The 19,845-nt window shown below is 37.7% G+C and overlaps 1 protein-coding gene across 4 annotated transcripts in view; it reads left to right on the top strand.

Annotated features, from left to right (window-relative positions):
* LOC140833166 (chloride channel protein CLC-d-like) overlaps window positions 1-19,845 on the top strand; it is a 127,227-nt gene that overhangs the window by 92,546 nt on the left and 14,836 nt on the right. For 3 of the 4 annotated variants that reach the window (XM_073197635.1, XM_073197636.1, XM_073197637.1), the window contains 5 exons: window positions 17,656-17,787; window positions 18,248-18,325; window positions 18,411-18,464; window positions 18,532-18,612; window positions 18,692-18,837. In XM_073197635.1, the coding sequence (XP_073053736.1) occupies window positions 17,746-17,787; window positions 18,248-18,325; window positions 18,411-18,464; window positions 18,532-18,612; window positions 18,692-18,730 (294 nt within the window). In that variant the 5' untranslated portion in view covers window positions 17,656-17,745 and the 3' untranslated portion in view covers window positions 18,731-18,837. Of the gene's footprint in view, window positions 1-17,655; window positions 17,788-18,247; window positions 18,326-18,410; window positions 18,467-18,516; window positions 18,613-18,691; window positions 18,838-19,845 lie in introns of those variants that run through there. The other variant, XM_073197634.1, reaches the window with a different exon arrangement.

Below are 19,845 nucleotides of genomic sequence, written 5' to 3'. Positions count from 1 at the left end.
ACCTGTCATTTCAAATTCGAAATATCTGACACAAACAAATCAGCTAATTAAAAAAAAATAAAGCATTGCCTACCTGATATTCTGACTGACACACTGTTCTGACTATCGAAATCAAGTTCTGAACAGTCTTATCAAACTTCTGAACTGCTGTAATCTTCAAAATCAGCTCTAAGTCAGCTCGAACTGTATATATCTCAACGGTTCATAACAATCGGTATCAAATATGGATTCAGAATAACAACAATATCGAATCAGATTCAAAATATCAATACGCAATACGGATTTAATAAACTTATAAGACGCAATTTCTGACATTTCTGAAGTTCTGCCATATTCAATGTCGTTTACAGTCACTGATCACGGTCTCAACTATGCTATTCTCAATCAGTATATTATCTTCAGATATCATAGACTCTGAATACAATCTGTTACAATCGAGATTCATATCCGAACGATTCTGTATACAACAATCTCAGTTCCCAGAATGTTCAATACAAATTTCCACTGTTCGATTCAATTCAATCATACGCTGCGAATATATCAAAATATCATAGATAAAACGAGCATAAAGTCATCAGAGCACTTCTGAAAACAGGATTTATCAACTCCTACACAGAACTGATAGACAGAACTGGAGCATTTCCCAGAGAAACACATAATCAGATGTAACTCTAATTCTCAGGCAGTAATTCTTTCAACTGACATTTCAATTCTTTCAATTCAATCGGTATCATTCTGTACGGACTTCTAAAATAAAACCAGTACTTGGTATCAAATCAAGGCGGAACTCACTCTCCCTGATATAAGGCAAATCCGGAATTTCGACTAGAAAGACTTTAGAAATTCTCCTGCTACTGACAAATCAGCTCATGGTATATTCATTTTCAGTAATCCACTGAATGTATAAGGAATCACTCCATTCCTTTCAATAATCATCGAATCATAATTAATACGGAAATCAAAGGAATTCAAAATCGAAAATCCTTACCGTACATTATTCATTTTTCGGCCATTTCAGGTCCGAATCATACCATCTCCTGGTAAGAATCTACAATAGCTTTGTACTTGTTCAACATATCAATATCAATACTACGGTCACAATCAGACAACACAAGTACAACACAGTTTAACTCAATCTAATTCGATCTCATTTCTCTTCTCACTGTAGTATATGATATTTCCCAGAAATCTCCAATATCAAATCATTTCCCCAAAAGGTAAAGACATCAATACTACAGTAAATACAGACCCAACAGGTACATCATATTTCAATGCAACTCAGTCAAAGATAATCGTAGAAAATGCATTAGTATATATATCAATACATATGCAACATAATCATAAAAGATCAGTACCTGTCACTATATCATCAAGTGTGCCCTGGATCTGTTCCTCGATCACCACACCCAGATGATCCAGCTCCCTGAAATCTGCGGGAACCTCTCTGTGGACAGACTCTCGAAAATGTCCAGACTGTCAACAGATGTTGCAACTACCAGTCACTCACTGGCATTGCTCTGTGGGATGTCTCCCTCCGCAAGTCCTGCAATAAACTCCAGTATAACTCGGGCTAGAACCACTGGAGCTAGATGAACCACTCGGTCCACTTCCTACTTTCTTAAACTGTTTCGTTCGAGCTTTCAACAACTCCCGCTTCTCACTCGTACTGCCACTATTAAATCTATGAGGGAATTGCTGTGTCTGGGGTTGCATCGCACACAACCTTCCTAATTGTCTAATAAGACTCGCCTCCACTCTCTTCGCTCTACTCAAGGCAGCAAAATAGTAAGGTCGCTGCATCTTCATCAATGCAACTATCTCCGAGTTCAATCCTCTGACGAACTGAGCCACTACAGCTTCATCATTCCCAGCTACATGAGGAGCAAAACGCAGTAGAGTAGAGAATTTAGCAACATACTCTTCAATATTCAGTTGACCTTGCCTCAAATTCTCAAATTCTGCATTCTTGTCCTCTCGGTATGAAACTGAGAAAAATCTTCGATAAAATTAAGTTCTGAATATTTCCCACAAAATCGTTGTACCTCTCTATTCTAACATTCTTTTACTTATAATCCACCAACTCCTGACGGCTTCTCGTAACTGGTTAGGCACCATTTTAACTCTCTGTTCATCTGTACAATCAAGTAGATCGAACAGTATTTCTATGTCATCAAACCAGTTCTCACAATCTTCAGACGTCTCGATACCACTCAAAATCGGCGGCTGAAATAACTGAAACTCTTTCAACTGTATTTCCATCTGAGTTTCTGATACATCTATCTGATCAGTCGAAGTATTACCTCGTTCTAGAATTCTTCTAGGAGGAATATCTGATAATCACAGGTGTTAGTAGTAACAGGAGACAAATCCGTCTCAATCCCAATCCTGATCAGCTTACCTCTGATCAAGAATTGGTTCTGATCCAGTTTCAAATAATACATATTACCAAATCAACTCAGATATTCAGGAAACATGTAGCTTTATGCACAGTAAAAACATACTGAAATCTTAGCATATACAATGTAATTTCAACATTATATTCAATCATATGCCATATAAATCCCGGAATTAAAACATAATATCATGCTAACATACATAATGTAATTCCACATTATAATCAATCACATGCTAGCAACCACATGCAAGGAAAGAAAACTCATTCTACCCCGCTCACTCTTCTCTATCTCAGTCTAAGGAACCTACTGTTCTAGGACCTAATGCTCTGATACCACCTGTTGTACGGACCCGGACGCTAATCAAGATTTTAATCATCATTGGGACTAATTAATCAATTATAAAACAGGGTCTAAATTTTTTTTTAAAATGCAAAGCGGAAACGTAATGTAATTTACTTCAAATTACATATGAAACATAAACATACAATCTTGTGTTATCTACAATAATTCAACTAGGTTCAACTACATATCAGTGCTGAATCCTAAGTTGCTTCGAAGCCCGGATCTCCACGCTATCTAGTCCAGCCTCGTTTTCTTCTTGACCCTGATCCTAGCCCACCTGTTGCCATGCACACATACAAACAAGGCAACAGCCGGATAACTCCGGTGAGAATATAATCCCAGTATAAATCAACGAAACATGCAATCATATAAACAAATATAAAGCATGTATGAGTAACAAAAATATGTATCAAAATCTGTAACATAATCAATCACAGATTGTCGACAATTCTCATAACTCTACAATTCAGACTAGATTCAATCCTTGTCTAGGGATCCCGGTTTCCAGATGTGGTGTTCCTATATCGAATTCCGTAATAAAAGGAACAGTGATTCTATTTACTCCATATAACCAAATATGGTGTTCCTATATCGAATTCCGTAATAGAAGAAATTCCAATTCTATTTACTCGATATAACCAAACATCCGGTGTCCTCACCTAACCGTCATGGACTATAGCTCTATTACTAATATCCTATCTTGAGACATCGTGCAATGTGCCCGTGGCGATCCCGCCACTATCAGGCACTTCAGTCACATGATCATTCATCTAACATCTGCCTCACACATGTTTCTACAAATCAATAGAACAACATATATTCCAAATCAAGGCATATAATAACAAAAGTATGTGATTTAGGGAAACTCAAGTACATCCTACTTGAGTCGATGTCCCAATACCACATTGACTTATACCTTTATCTTCTCGGTCTGACGAAGACGAAGTCCCGAATTCAAATCTGTCCATATCAATCTGAAATAACAATATCGAATAGACCGTGTCAATATACCGCTTAATTCAAAGCCTGTTATGATCAATACAGAATCAAAAAATAATCTGATCAATATTGACTCAAGACACAATCTAATCCATATCGACGATATCGCGATATAATCACAATCACTACTGAGTCTGATCAATATCAATCCACTGATGTTTCGACGGTATAACAATATAATCTCAGTAACCCCGTCAATTCCAACATCACAAGTATAATACAAGAACTCATAATCAATATCAATACAAAGTCTCATGTCAAATCTGTACAGTCCCGCAATACCGACAATACATTATCAGTACAACCAAATTAACAACTCATCTGATTCAACTCTGACTAATATCAATATATCCAGTGATACAGTATAATTCAGATATCAATACCCATACCACATAATCGATAATACCGTAATTCTGATATCAAATCGGTATAATTACATTCGAATAAACTCTGAAAATCCATAACAATTTCATACGCAGTCCGTTTTTCAATCCGGTTTCGTTTATACAATTTCTGATATCACAAGAACAGCATATATGACTTCTATTAAATTCTGACAATAACATAATTTAAAAATATGTCAAAACGTAACAAAACTTACGTCCAGTTGTAGTTGTTGACAAGAGGAGCACGGTACTGTGTTCGGATTCAAATTCTGATAGACGGATCTTGCCTAATCGCAATTTTAAAGAAAATAAAATCTTGAGGGATTTATATGGAGCTTTCGTTTCTTGCTCATGCAAATTCTGAATTTTTTTAAGGAAACATGACACGTTCAAGGATGACCAAGACAAGTGTCCCACTCAATTTTCCATATTTGCACTTTAGTCCCTCAACTTTTCACTAATTGCAAAATGGCCCCCGCTCAATTTTTTTTAATTCAATTCAATCCTAATTAATTCCATTTCAATCCTAAATAATTGCAAACATCTTGGAATATAATTCAACACTCCATAATTCTCTAATTCAATAATTTCGGTTTAAAATAATATCATTTCTATAATCTCGGACCTTACATGAAGACTCTATTAATCCTAATAAGGAATCATCAAATTTATTATGCCTTTGATAACGTACAATAATTAAGGCTGAAGTATTTAATCCTAATCTTGTAAGAAGTTTTAAACCTACTTGAATCATCACTAGATGCATAAATTTGTAAGATTGCTTGTGAATATCAACAGTCTTTGAGATAATAAACTAAATGATCATATCCTCCTTTTAAAGTAATTGCTTCTTCACATGTTTTTATTATGTAATCGGATTTATAGTCACATAAAGGAGGAGATGATTCATTCGTTTATGATCTCCAGTGAATGGACATTGAGTATAATTCTGAGGATGAGCGGCAGTTGTTAACATCATGTATTGGGATTCACACGTCCTGACGTGGCTTTTCACTATGTGTAGTGAAAAGATACAATCAACCCCGTCTTTCACAACTAGAAGCTGTGAATGTTTTGTTATTCCATCCTCAAGTTGTGAGAAGGACCAAAGTGTTCTGCGTCTATGGGGTAGAGAACTGAATTTTGAAGGCTATACCGACTCTAGCTTCAAAGCGATATCGTAACTCGAAGTCAACCTTAGTTTCGTTCATTGCTCAACGGTGCTGTGTCTCTTGGAAGAGTTTCCAAGCAAGACAATAAGACGGATTTCCAGCACAGAGGCCGAATACATTGCTGCATCAGATGCAGCAAGAGAGTCTGTTTGGCTAAGGAATTTCGTCCAAGAGTTGGACGTCATTCCTAATGGAATTGCTCCTATCCGGTGTTGTGTGACAACACGGGAGCTATAGCTAAAGAAAAGGAGCCAAGGTCTCATCAGAAATCAAACTAGTATTGAGAAAGTACCCACATCCTCGGAGAGATTGTGGAATGAAGAGTAGTGTCTATTGACAAAGTCGGCTCCGCAGATTATGTGTTGATCCACTAGCAAAGCCTTTACCTGGACCATTATTCGACCAGCAATCGCGAATCAATGGGTTTTAAGCATATGGGTAGTTGGCTCTAGTGCAAGTGGGAGATTGTTAGAGTAGGTGCCCGTCGAGCCAAGTGTTGGCCGAGTGTTCACAATGAAACTCTATGAATAAGCAGTCTTTATTTTAATAATATTTGAAATTATTACTTTGGCAAATCTTTATCTGTATACCCATGCTAGCTGCATAGATAAAGCCCTTGAATATACAAATAGTAGAAAGAATATGAGATGCTCATATGATGAGTATCATGAAACTCATATTTGTAATACTGTATATTCTAAACGGTTCCTAGTCGATTCAGCCGCCACTAAGAAAGATATAGGCCGCTCGAGTTAGAGACTAGTATCTGCGATGTGAGTACCATGTTTCATTGGTAGGGGACATTGTGATGTCCGAACATGCAGATAGGTGCTCCTTGTAGAGTGCACTGAACAACCCTCCATAAAAGGACTTTCCAAGTGGTTCTCACTTATCGAGTGGAAAAGTCCTGGTTTATGGTTGTACAGAATTAGTCCTTATGACCCGGGACAACATTGAGACTCTATGTGCTAGAATTACACTTTGACTTGTTTACCGACTCTCATGGGGTCATCAGGTGGCAAGGTTGGGTGTTCTGTCGAAACACATAGGAGTCGATGCATTGTAGTCGGGGATTCACCGCTTACCTTCGGGTATGGATATCCTATGTGTTATCATGTGTATGTAGATCGAAATCTCTGGCCAGAGTATGGTTGTAATTATGAAAGGTGTTTCATAGATTACACCATCGATGCAACTACGACATGACACATAGTATCGATTCATTGACAACTCTCGATAAACCAATGGTTGTCGAATCGATCGGGATATATGAGTTGAAGGGACCGTACTGTACGCTAACCATAATTGAATGGTTCTTGCAGGCACTATCATGTGATACCTAGGGAATCACGTAAGCGATGCTGCTAGGCGTTTAACGTGATTGGTTGGGTACTATCAGACTTGAGTTCTGACGTTCTTACTATCAAGGAGTTGATAAGTAAGAATGGAGCAATTGGGGTATGCTCGAATAAGGACATGTTTAGTCCGAATCACATGGAGATGTGAACCCACGGCTAGTTGTATCAATGAACCATTGAGGGCCACACAAGTACTAGCTTTGTAAATCCCGATGAGAAGTAAAATAGTTCAATGTGTTGGACGGCTTATAAAGGAGTTTATAAGCGTAAGGAAAATTAGAAGTATGACTTCTATAAAGGAGAAAATAGTTCAATGTGTTGAACGACTTATAAATGAGTTTATAAGTGTAAAGAAAAATAGAAGTATGACTTCTATGAGAGAAATGTAAATTTTGATTTATGGAAGTGTTCCTAAATTAAAATTTGGCCAAGAGAATAATGTAATTGAAAATTGTGATTTTCATAAACATTATTATGGACTAAATCAAATTAATTCAAGTGTTGAATTAATTAGACACTAGTGGACCTTGTAGAGTCCAAATAATTAAATTAATTCAAGTGTTGGATTAATTAAATAATATTGAGTCTTGTAGAGCTCAATTAAAATAATTATTTAAACTAGTGGGACTTGAGTAAATTCAAGTAATATTTAATTTGTCTCAAATATGTTTGAGATAATTAAATTTAGTCTATGGTTTTTTATTTGATAGAAAACTATATTATATGAATGCATGGGAGGTGAAGAGTTGGGGAATACTTTTGAATAAAATATTGGCATGGCATGCCACTTTTTGGATCAACTTTTTGCAACCCCAAGAGAACTCTTCCCTCCTCCATTCCACTCCATATGGCCGAAACTTCCATCAAAATTCTCTCCCAAGATTTTTCTCCATTTTGTTCTTCAAATTGTTGAAGAATAAAATACTTCTCTTTGATAAATCTTCTTGTTTTTCTAGTGCAAAACAAGAAGGGATTTACCTAGTTAGTGGTGGACTTGATTTTGAAGGAAAGAACTCAAAGAAAAGGAGGAGCTTGTAGATTTCTTCATGCCATTCAAGAGCCAAGTTGTTTACAACTTGGTTGGTGCCATCATCAATCTCTTGAGATTGATAGGTAACGATTTTCTAACACCCTATGAATGTCATTATGTGTGTTTTTGTATTTGTTGCACAAAGAAATGGGGTGGCCGAAATTTTCCTCATAAAATTCGATTTTTGTGCTTCCGTTGCGCTTCCGGCCACCGTAACCGATCCGCTTTCAAGTGGTATCCGAGCTATGGTTACGTTTTTGTGTAGCAAATACAATATATATTATGTTGAGATCGATTTCTAACCGCATGAGTGTGTTTTTGCAACAAATCGAGGGCCGTTTTTGGGGAAAATTCGGGCAGCAAGTTGCTGCCCGTGTCGGGTAGCTCGGGCAGCCCGAGGGGCTGCCCGAACAGCCCCATCATTTTAAATAAAAAAAAAAAATTTTTTTTGGTAAGTTGGCCGGAATCCGGCGACGGAGCTCCGGCGACGGCGATGACGACTAGGGTTTTCAAAATGTGTTTTGAAATATCAAAGTGTCATGGGCCTTGAATTGTTGGGCCATTGGATGGCTAACATGTTTGTGATTTTAAATGGGCCAAAATGTTTTTGGTGAAAAATAAGTTTTTGGGCCCTTAAGTTTAAAATTACAAAAGTTGCAAATTTTTCTCATGAAATAAATAATTTAAGTTGGACTTTAATTATTTATAGTAAATGGTGATTTACAAGAAATTCGGTTATAAATAAATTAATTTGAAAGTAGACAAAGGTGTTTGTATACTTTGTTAATTTAGTTTATAATCGTGGCGGTTAGTGATTGGATCAAGATATATAATATTGGATCAATTAATTATTGTGATAATTAATTGATGGTGTATGATATGTGATATTATGCATGAAGGATGATCAAAAGCCCAAGCCCAATTTGCTAGGTGTATGCTAGGATATTTTGTGTTGAATGATTGTAATAATTATCAAATTTAAAGTGGGCTTGGTTTATGGCCCGTTCCCACCCCATGAGATGTATCCCTATTTGCCATGGATATTTATTTGTAAATATTAGTATAGTGGATGATCAAGATTGGAAGATGGTGGCCATGATGATTATGAAGATCGAAGACATGTAAATATTGGAAGCCAATGTAATAGTTGCATTTGCATCCCGTGCATTTCCCTAGGATTGGACCTAGGCCCGTGTTTAGCTCACACGGGCCATTAGTATTGGGGCGATTGATCATCCTTGTCTTGTTTACTGTTTATAATATATATTATAAACAGTAAACAAGACAAGGATGATCAATCGCCCAATACTAATGGCCCGTGTGAGCTAACACGGGCCTAGGTCCAATCCTAGGGAAATGCACGGGATGCAAATGCAACTATTACATTGGCTTCCAATATTTACATGTCTTCGATCTTCATAATCATCATGGCCACCATCTTCCAATCTTGATCATCCACTATACTAATATTTACAAATAAATATCCATGGCAAATAGGGATACATCTCATGGGTGGGAACGGGCCATAAACCAAGCCCACTTAAATTTGATAATTATTACAATCATTCAACACAAATATCCTAGCATACACCTAGCAAATTGGGCTTGGGCTTTTGATCATCCTTCATGCATAATATCACATATCATACACCATCAATTAATTATCACAATAATTAATTTGATCCAATATTATATATCTTGATCCAATCACTAACCGCCACGATTATAAACTAAATTAACAAAGTATACAAACACCTTTGTCTACTTTCAAATTAATTTATTTATAACCGAATTTCTTGTAAATCACCATTTACTATAAATAATTAAAGTCCAACTTAAATTATTTATTTCATGAGAAAAATTTGCAACTTTTGTAATTTTAAACTTAAGGGCCCAAAAACTTATTTTTCACCAAAAACATTTTGGCCCATTTAAAATCACAAACATGTTAGCCATCCAATGGCCCAACAATTCAAGGCCCATGACACTTTGATATTTCAAAACACATTTTGAAAACCCTAGTCGTCATCGCCGTCGCCGGAGCTCCGTCGCCGGATTCCGGCCAACTTACCAAAAAAAATTTTTTTTTTTTTATTTAAAATGATGGGGCTGTTCGGGCAGCCCCTCGGGCTGCCCTAGCTGCCCGAGCTACCCGACACGGGCAGCAACTTGCTGCCCGAATTTTCCCCAAAAACGGCCCTCGATTTGTTGCAAAAACACACTTCATGCCGGTTAGATCGATCTCAACATAATATATATTGTATTTGGCTATCACAAAAACGTAACCCATAGCTCAGGATACCACTTGAAAGCGGATCGGTGAACGGTTGCCGGAAGCGGCAACGGAAGCACAAAAATCGAATTTTATGAGGAAAATTTCGGCCACCCCATTTCTTTGTGGCAACAAATACAAAAAACACACATAATGAAATTCATAGGGTGTTAGAAAATCGTTACCTATCAATACTCAAGAGATTGATGATGGCACCAACCAGTTGTACACAACTTGGGCTCTTGAACTGGCATGAAGAAACTCTACAAGCTCCTCCTTTTCTTTGAGTCTTTCCTTCAAAATCAAGTCCACCACTAACTAGGTAAATCCCTTCTTGTTTTGCACTAGAAAAACAAGAAGATTTATCAAAGAGAAGTATTTTATTCTTCAACAATTTGAAGAACAAATGGAGAAAATCTTGGGAGAGAATTTGATGGAAGTTTCGGCCATATGGAGTGGAATGGAGGAGGGAAGAGTTCTCTTGGGGTTGCAAAAAGTTGATCCAAAAAGTGGCATGCCATGCCAATATTTTATTCAAAAGTATTCCCCAACTCTTCACCTCCCATGCATTCATATAATATAGTTTTCTATCAAATAAAAAACCATAGACTAAATTTAATTATCTCAAACATATTTGAGACAAATTAAATATTACTTGAATTTACTCAAGTCCCACTAGTTTAAATAATTATTTTAATTGAGCTCTACAAGACTCAATATTATTTAATTAATCCAACACTTGAATTAATTTAATTATTTGGACTCTACAAGGTCCACTAGTGTCTAATTAATTCAACACTTGAATTAATTTGATTTAGTCCATAATAATGTTTATGAAAATCACAATTTTCAATTACATTATTCTCTTGGCCAAATTTTAATTTAGGAACACTTCCATAAATCAAAATTTACATTTCTCTCATAGAAGTCATACTTCTATTTTTCTTTACACTTATAAACTCATTTATAAGTCGTTCAACACATTGAACTATTTTCTCCTTTATAGAAGTCATACTTCTAATTTTCCTTACGCTTATAAACTCCTTTATAAGCCGTCCAACACATTGAACTATTTTACTTCTCATCGGGATTTACAAAGCTAGTACTTGTGTGGCCCTCAATGGTTCATTGATACAACTAGCCGTGGGTTCACATCTCCATGTGATTCGGACTAAACATGTCCTTATTCGAGCATACCCCAATTGCTCCATTCTTACTTATCAACTCCTTGATAGTAAGAACGTCAGAACTCAAGTCTGATAGTACCCAACCAATCACGTTAAACGCCTAGCAGCATCGCTTACGTGATTCCCTAGGTATCACATGATAGTGCCTGCAAGAACCATTCAATTATGGTTAGCGTACAGTACGGTCCCTTCAACTCATATATCCCGATCGATTCGACAACCATTGGTTTATCGAGAGTTGTCAATGAATCGATACTATGTGTCATGTCGTAGTTGCATCGATGGTGTAATCTATGAAACACCTTTCATAATTACAACCATACTCTGGCCAGAGATTTCGATCTACATACACATGATAACACATAGGATATCCATACCCGAAGGTAAGCGGTGAATCCCCGACTACAATGCATCGACTCCTATGTGTTTCGACAGAACACCCAACCTTGCCACCTGATGACCCCATGAGAGTCGGTAAACAAGTCAAAGTGTAATTCTAGCACATAGAGTCTCAATGTTGTCCCGGGTCATAAGGACTAATTCTGTACAACCATAAACCAGGACTTTTCCACTCGATAAGTGAGAACCACTTGGAAAGTCCTTTTATGGAGGGTTGTTCAGTGCACTCTACAAGGAGCACCTATCTGCATGTTCGGACATCACAATGTCCCCTACCAATGAAACATGGTACTCACATCGCAGATACTAGTCTCTAACTCGAGCGGCCTATATCCTTCTTAGTGGCGGCTGAATCGACTAGGAACCGTTTAGAATATACAGTATTACAAATATGAGTTTCATGATACTCATCATATGAGCATCTCATATTCTTTCTACTATTTGTATATTCAAGGGCTTTATCTATGCAGCTAGCATGGGTATACAGATAAAGATTTGCCAAAGTAATAATTTCAAATATTATTAAAATAAAGACTGCTTATTCATAGAGTTTCATTGTGAACACTCGGCCAACACTTGGCTCGACGGGCACCTACTCTAACAATCTCCCACTTGCACTAGAGCCAACTACCCATATGCTTAAAACCCATTGATTCGCGATGCTTGTCGAATAATGGTCCAGGTAAAGGCTTAGCTAGTGGATCAACAACATAATCTGCGGAGCCGACTTTGTCAATAGACACTACTCTTCATTCCACAATCTCTCCGAGGATGTGGTACTTTCTCAATACTAGTTTGGATTTCTGATGAGACCTTGGCTCCTTTGCTTGAGCTATAGCTCCCGTGTTGTCACACAACACCGGGATAGGAGCAATTCCATTAGGAATGACGTCCAACTCTTGGACGAAATTCCTTATCCAAACAGACTCTCTTGCTGCATCTGATGCAGCAATGTATTCGGCCTCTGTGCTGGAATCCGTATTATTGTCTTGCTTGGAACTCTTCCAAGAGACAGCAGCACCGTTGAGCATGAATACGAAACTAGAGGTTGACTTCGAGTTATCGATATCGCTTTGGAAGCTAGAGTCGGTATAGCCTTCCAATTTCAGTTCTCTACCCCATAGACCAAGAACAACTTATTGGTCCTTCTCACAACTTGAGGATGTCTTTCACAGCTTTCTAGTTGTGAAAGACCGGGGTTCGATTGATATCTTTTCACTACACATAGTGAAAACGCCACGTCAGGACGTGTAGATATCATCCCATACATGATGTTACCAAATGCCGAAGCATACGGAATGCTTGTCATCGTCACTATCTCTGCATCAGTCTCAGGAGACAGACTTGGATAGGGACACGCCATGACACATTGGTAGATGTCCTCTCAAGGACGCATCCATCGAGAACCGCTTCACGATGGTATCATGTATGTGGACTGGGTGAGACCAAGCCATCTTTTCGATCTATCTCTATAGATATGTATCCCAACACAAAAGATGCTTCACCCAAGTCCTGCATCGAGAACTTACTCGCTAACCATATCTCAGCTGATTGCAACATTCCTACATCATTCCCAATGAGTAGAATGTCATCAAAATATAACACCAGGAATGTCACAACACTCCCACTGACCTTCTTATACACACAGGGTCCCTCATGATTCTTAGTAAATCAAACTCTTTGATTGTACTATCGAATCTAAGGTTCCAACTCCTTGATGCCTGCTTTAGATCATAAATAGATCTCTGAAGTTTACATACCATATGCTCACTTCCGATAGATGTAAACCCTTCAGGTTGAGACATGTAAATCACTTTCTTAAAATCCCCATTAAGAAAGACTGTCTTAACATCCATCTGCCATATCTCATAGTCATACCATGCAGCTATGGCTAGCAAAATCCTTATGGACTTGAACATTACGACTGGGAAAAGGTTTCCTCAAAGTCAACTCCTTGTCTTTGAGTACATCCTTTTGCCACCAATCGCGCCTTGAAAGTCAATACCTTCCCATCCGCCCCAAGTCCCTATGGGAACAGTTCCCACAGGTGGATCCACAAGATCCTACACTTGGTTCGAATGCATGGAATTCATCTCAGATTCCATTTCTTCAAGTCACTTGGATGAATTGGCATCAGATAACGCTTCCTTGAAGGTCCATGGATCACATCCATGGTTAGGCTCATCATGGCCTTCTTCAAGAAGCTGACCATACCTCATAGGTGGTCTCGAGACTTTCTCGTATCTGCTAGGAGCTTGTATCTCCTCTCTTGGCTCATCGGGTGTGGGTTCTATAATTGTGGGTTTCTCTCGAACCTCTTCGAGTTCTATCATCTCCCTTTTTCTATCCAATAGAAAATCTCTTTCCAAAAAGGTTGCATTCCTAGAAACAAACACTTTTGTTTCTTGGGGATGATAGAAATGATATCCAACTTAATTCTTTGGATATCCCACAAAGTAACATAAAATGGATCAACAATCCAATTTATCTCCCACTTACCTGCTTCACATAAGCAGGGCTCCCCATATTCTAAGATAAGAATATTTGGGAGGCTTACCCATCCATATCTCATATGGTATCTGCCTTTGAATGGACATTTAGTAGAATATCTTTTACTTTTAAGTTATAGAGATCGTTTTCAAGTTCTCAAGTACCAATTAAACATTCATTCTTGTAAATGTTGCAAACATCTTTGCTAAATAAACAAGAATATCCATTTTTATCACAATAGAAATGGAAACAATGTTTTACACCAAACAGGTACAAACAAAACATCTCTTAAAATTAACTTAAAGTCATTGTTCAACAATAAGTAAACATCCTTAATAGCCTTGGCAGCAACTCTTGCTCCATTGCCCATCCTCAAGAAGGTCACACCTTCCTTAAGCTTCCTACTTCTTCCCATCACCTGTAACCCATTACAGAGATGTGAGTCACAACCGGTATCTAATGGAATTGCTCCTATCCCGGTGTTGTGTGACAACACGGGAGCTATAGCTCAAGCAAAGGAGCCAAGGTCTCATCAGAAATCCAAACTAGTATTGAGAAAGTACCACATCCTCGGAGAGATTGTGGAATGAAGAGTAGTGTCTATTGACAAAGTCGGCTCCGCAGATTATGTTGTTGATCCACTAGCTAAGCCTTTACCTGGACCATTATTCGACAAGCATCGCGAATCAATGGGTTTTAAGCATATGGGTAGTTGGCTCTAGTGCAAGTGGGAGATTGTTAGAGTAGGTGCCCGTCGAGCCAAGTGTTGGCCGAGTGTTCACAATGAAACTCTATGAATAAGCAGTCTTTATTTTAATAATATTTGAAATTATTACTTTGGCAAATCTTTATCTGTATACCCATGCTAGCTGCATAGATAAAGCCCTTGAATATACAAATAGTAGAAAGAATATGAGATGCTCATATGATGAGTATCATGAAACTCATATTTGTAATACTGTATATTCTAAACAGTTCCTAGTCGATTCAGCCGCCACTAAGAAGGATATAGGCCGCTCGAGTTAGAGACTAGTATCTGCGATGTGAGTACCATGTTTCATTGGTAGGGGACATTGTGATGTCCGAACATGCAGATAGGTGCTCCTTGTAGAGTGCACTGAACAACCCTCCATAAAAGGACTTTCCAAGTGGTTCTCACTTATCGAGTGGAAAAGTCCTGGTTTATGGTTGTACAGAATTAGTCCTTATGACCCGGGACAACATTGAGACTCTATGTGCTAGAATTACACTTTGACTTGTTTACCGACTCTCATGGGGTCATCAGGTGGCAAGGTTGGGTGTTCTGTCGAAACACATAGGAGTCGATGCATTGTAGTCGGGGATTCACCGCTTACCTTCGGGTATGGATATCCTATGTGTTATCATGTGTATGTAGATCGAAATCTCTGGCCAGAGTATGGTTGTAATTATGAAAGGTGTTTCATAGATTACACCATCGATGCAACTACGACATGACACATAGTATCGATTCATTGACAACTCTCGATAAACCAATGGTTGTCGAATCGATCGGGATATATGAGTTGAAGGGACCGTACTGTACGCTAACCATAATTGAATGGTTCTTGCAGGCACTATCATGTGATACCTAGGGAATCACGTAAGCGATGCTGCTAGGCGTTTAACGTGATTGGTTGGGTACTATCAGACTTGAGTTCTGACGTTCTTACTATCAAGGAGTTGATAAGTAAGAATAGAGCAATTGGGGTATGCTCGAATAAGGACATGTTTAGTCCGAATCACATGGAGATGTGAACCCACGGCTAGTTGTATCAATGAACCATTGAGGGCCACACAAGTACTAGCTTTGTAAATCCCGATGAGAAGTAAAATAGTTCAATGTGTTGGACGGCTTATAAAGGAGTTTATAAGCGTAAGGAAAATTAGAAGTATGACTTCTATAAAGGAGAAAATAGTTCAATATGTTGAACGACTTATAAATGAGTTTATAAGTGTAAAGAAAAATAGAAGTATGACTTCTATGAGAGAAATGTAAATTTTGATTTATGGAAGTGTTCCTAAATTAAAATTTGGCCAAGAGAATAATGTAATTGAAAATTGTGATTTTCATAAACATTATTATGGACTAAATCAAATTAATTCAAGTGTTGAATTAATTAGACACTAGTGGACCTTGTAGAGTCCAAATAATTAAATTAATTCAAGTGTTGGATTAATTAAATAATATTGAGTCTTGTAGAGCTCAATTAAAATAATTATTTAAACTAGTGGGACTTGAGTAAATTCAAGTAATATTTAATTTGTCTCAAATATGTTTGTGATAATTAAATTTAGTCTATGATTTTTTATTTGATAGAAAACTATATTATATGAATGCATGGGAGGTGAAGAGTTGGGGAATACTTTTGAATAAAATATTGGCATGGCATGCCACTTTTTGGATCAACTTTTTGCAACCCCAAGAGAACTCTTCCCTCCTCCATTCCACTCCATATGGCCGAAACTTCCATCAAAATTCTCTCCCAAGATTTTTCTCCATTTTGTTCTTCAAATTGTTGAAGAATAAAATACTTCTCTTTGATAAATCTTCTTGTTTTTCTAGTGCAAAACAAGAAGGGATTTACCTAGTTAGTGGTGGGCTTGATTTTGAAGGAAAGAACTCAAAGAAAAGGAGGAGCTTGTAGATTTCTTCATGCCATTCAAGAGCCAAGTTGTTTACAACTTGGTTGGTGCCATCATCAATCTCTTGAGATTGATAGGTAACGATTTTCTAACACCCTATGAATGTCATTATGTGTGTTTTTGTATTTGTTGCACAAAGAAATGGGGTGGCCGAAATTTTCCTCATAAAATTCGATTTTTGTGCTTCCGTTGCGCTTCCGGCCACCATAACCGATCCGCTTTCAGAAGATACTCCAATGACAGATCAAGATGATCAAGTGCAGGATGCTCAATAGATGCATAAATGGGAAATGACCTGGATACCATGAATAAAAGTCTTTAATATGAATTATTGATATGATTGTATCCTTATCAGTTTGTATGAACGTGTCAAGTTTTTATTAGTATGAGTATTGTAGATAGTGGTTGTACTGTTTAATAATGTATTCTATTTAAGAAGTGGATGCTCTTTGTGCACCACACACCGAAAAAACTACTCCTTCTCTCTTCTCTCTGAATATGAATTTGATAATTCGCGCAATCTCTCCAGAGTTCTAATTTTATTCTTCTGCATTCAAAATTATGTAAGCATATTTCTTATGAATTTTATGAATTTCATTACATATATGATCCACTGTTTGATTATATCATGTCTTTTTCCAATTATCTTGTAAAATTAAAAAAGAAGATTAAATTAACAAAAACTCGAATTCAAGTTCTTCTAAATCAATTAAAAGATCCAGAGATCAATCCTGTTTATAAACAATAGTTTACCTATCCAAATTTTGGAAAGATCTAAACTCGCCTTAAAGGCCTTCGAGAAACAAAGCTCACAGCTAGCTGCTTAAAGCTGAAGGTTTGAAGACTTAATTTTCCTGAATACAGATGGTTGTTGTAATTAAGCCTTAAAGGTTTTGTGTTGTGCTGGTTGTTGTAACTAAGCTCTATGTGTTGACTTTCAATTTTATGTTTCCTTTGCAGGCTGTTGGTGATGCTTTCTACGAATGCCTGTATGAAGAGGAATCTCGATTAAGGGGCATTCCTTTCCTTGAATCTAGACCAAAATATCAAATGCAGAATATGACAGTGAACGAGGCTTGTAGAAATCAAAAGGTGGTTGTGATTCCATTGCTTTATTTTCCATCAGTACCAAAGTTTTCCGATTGGCGGTGTGACGAAAAACTGAAATATCAATACTTTTCCCATGATGGATTTGACGGAGTAGCTAATTCGTCAACTTCTAGTTTTTGTCATCATTGTTGCTCGAGATATTTTATGTCAGTTATCGATGATTCTCATCTTGAAAAATCTGTGCTTATATCATTCTAGAAATATAAAATTTTGACTGGTTCGTTGGATGATTTTGCTATAGATGCAAGACTGCTTCATACCTTTATTTTGCTATGGATGTAAGACTGGTTCATATGATGATTTTGTTACACATTCTCATATGACTAAATAGTTTATTATATATTTTTGTGTTTTTCATAGTTATGCTCCTTTTTATGTCATATTTTTACCTCATTTCCTTTGAAGTTTTCAGCCCACTGAATGTTCTGCATACCTTTTGTAGGTTGTCTACCTCCCTCGTGCTGTAAAGGTGGAGGATGTGCTTTCTATTTTAATCAGCAACAATCACAATGGCTTTCCTGTGAGCAGAAGTTTTATGTTGTTATTTTTCGTATTTCAAAGGTGTTGGGGTTCTGATTAATATTTTCTTCATCCCCGTCATCTAGGTCATTGATCTTGCAATCAGCGGAGAAACACTCGTTATTTTACTCATACTGCGGAGGTTGGACAATGAGTGGCTTGTAAGGGAAATTGAAATTTTTTAACTGAGAGACATTATGTCTTGCAGTCACATACTGGTACTTCTGTAGTCGAAGCAGGATTTTCAACATAGTCCATTACCTTCTGAAAGTGGCCTCTGCGAATCAGGTGAACTAGAACTAAATATTTTCATCAGCGCTGTTCATTTAAGGTCTCAGAAAGGGCTAATAGTTGGTTGCCCATCCAGGCACAATCTTTCCGAATTTGTGAAGCCCGTCTCCAGTAAGGGAATAACTATTGATGACATTCACCTGCCTCCAGATGATTTAGAGATGTTCATTGATCTTTCTCCATTTTTGAATGCCTCCCCTTATGTTGTTCCTGAAGATATGTGTCAAGTTCCCTTGAAACCGATCGTGTAACGAGCCTCTTACTAATCGAAACCTTGGAATCCAGATCCCAAGTTGTTTTCTTAGACTTCCTTCCTTGACGACCAATCTTAAGAATACGATCGAGGCTCGAAAGAGAGAACCTCGCGATCTCTTAGTATTTGTTTTGCTGGAAATTTCGTGATGTTCTTATTCAACCTTGAATTGATATAAATACAAAGAGATCTATCTCCCAAACCCTAAAGATAACTATCAACCATATCCTAAAATTTGAAAAGATAACAACCAAATCCTAAATACCAAATCCTAGGATTAACAAATCAAACAGCTAAGGAAAAATCTTAATCCTTGGGTTTAAATCGGCCGTGCGTGCGTCTCTTGTAAACCAGATCTTTCGGCCGCTGATGCGGTGCTTGGTCAGTGGAATTGGTTGTGACATCACCCACCCCCTGAGATTGGTGTTTGTCCGCAAACACAAAGGCTGGGAAACGTTCTGAAAATAATGCCACATCTTCCCATGAAGCTTCTGCTGGTGACAACCCTTGCCAGTGAATTAACAACTCCGTTCTTCCCTTGTGAACTCGCTGGTCGAGGATAGCTTGAGGAGCAAGTAGCTGCTCGCCCGAGGGAAGAGATGGTATTGTTGCCTCGTATGTTTCTGCTCCCCGAAAAGGTTTTAAGAATGAGATGTGGAAAACAGGGTGCATTTTGGCATTTTCAGGTAGCTCGAGCTTATAGGCCACCGACCCAATACGTTCCAACACCTTAAAAGGTCCATAGAAGCACGGGGATAACTTTCTGTTTGCTCGTGCTGCAAGACTTAAGTGGCGATACGGTTGCAGTTTTAACAAGACCAGATCATTGATGTTGAATTGTAGCTCCCGGTGATTATTGTCATATTGCACCTTCATCCGATTTTGTGCATGTAGTAGTCTTTCTCTGACGTTCCGGAGTACCCTGTCTCTAGATATTAGTGCTTGATCTACAGCTTCGAGGCGAGCTACCCCTGGAC

The sequence above is a fragment of the Primulina eburnea genome, chromosome 5, assembly GCF_022965805.1.
Source record: "Primulina eburnea isolate SZY01 chromosome 5, ASM2296580v1, whole genome shotgun sequence".
NCBI lineage: Eukaryota > Viridiplantae > Streptophyta > Magnoliopsida > Lamiales > Gesneriaceae > Primulina > Primulina eburnea.
This window is presented reverse-complemented; position numbering and strand designations above follow the sequence as displayed.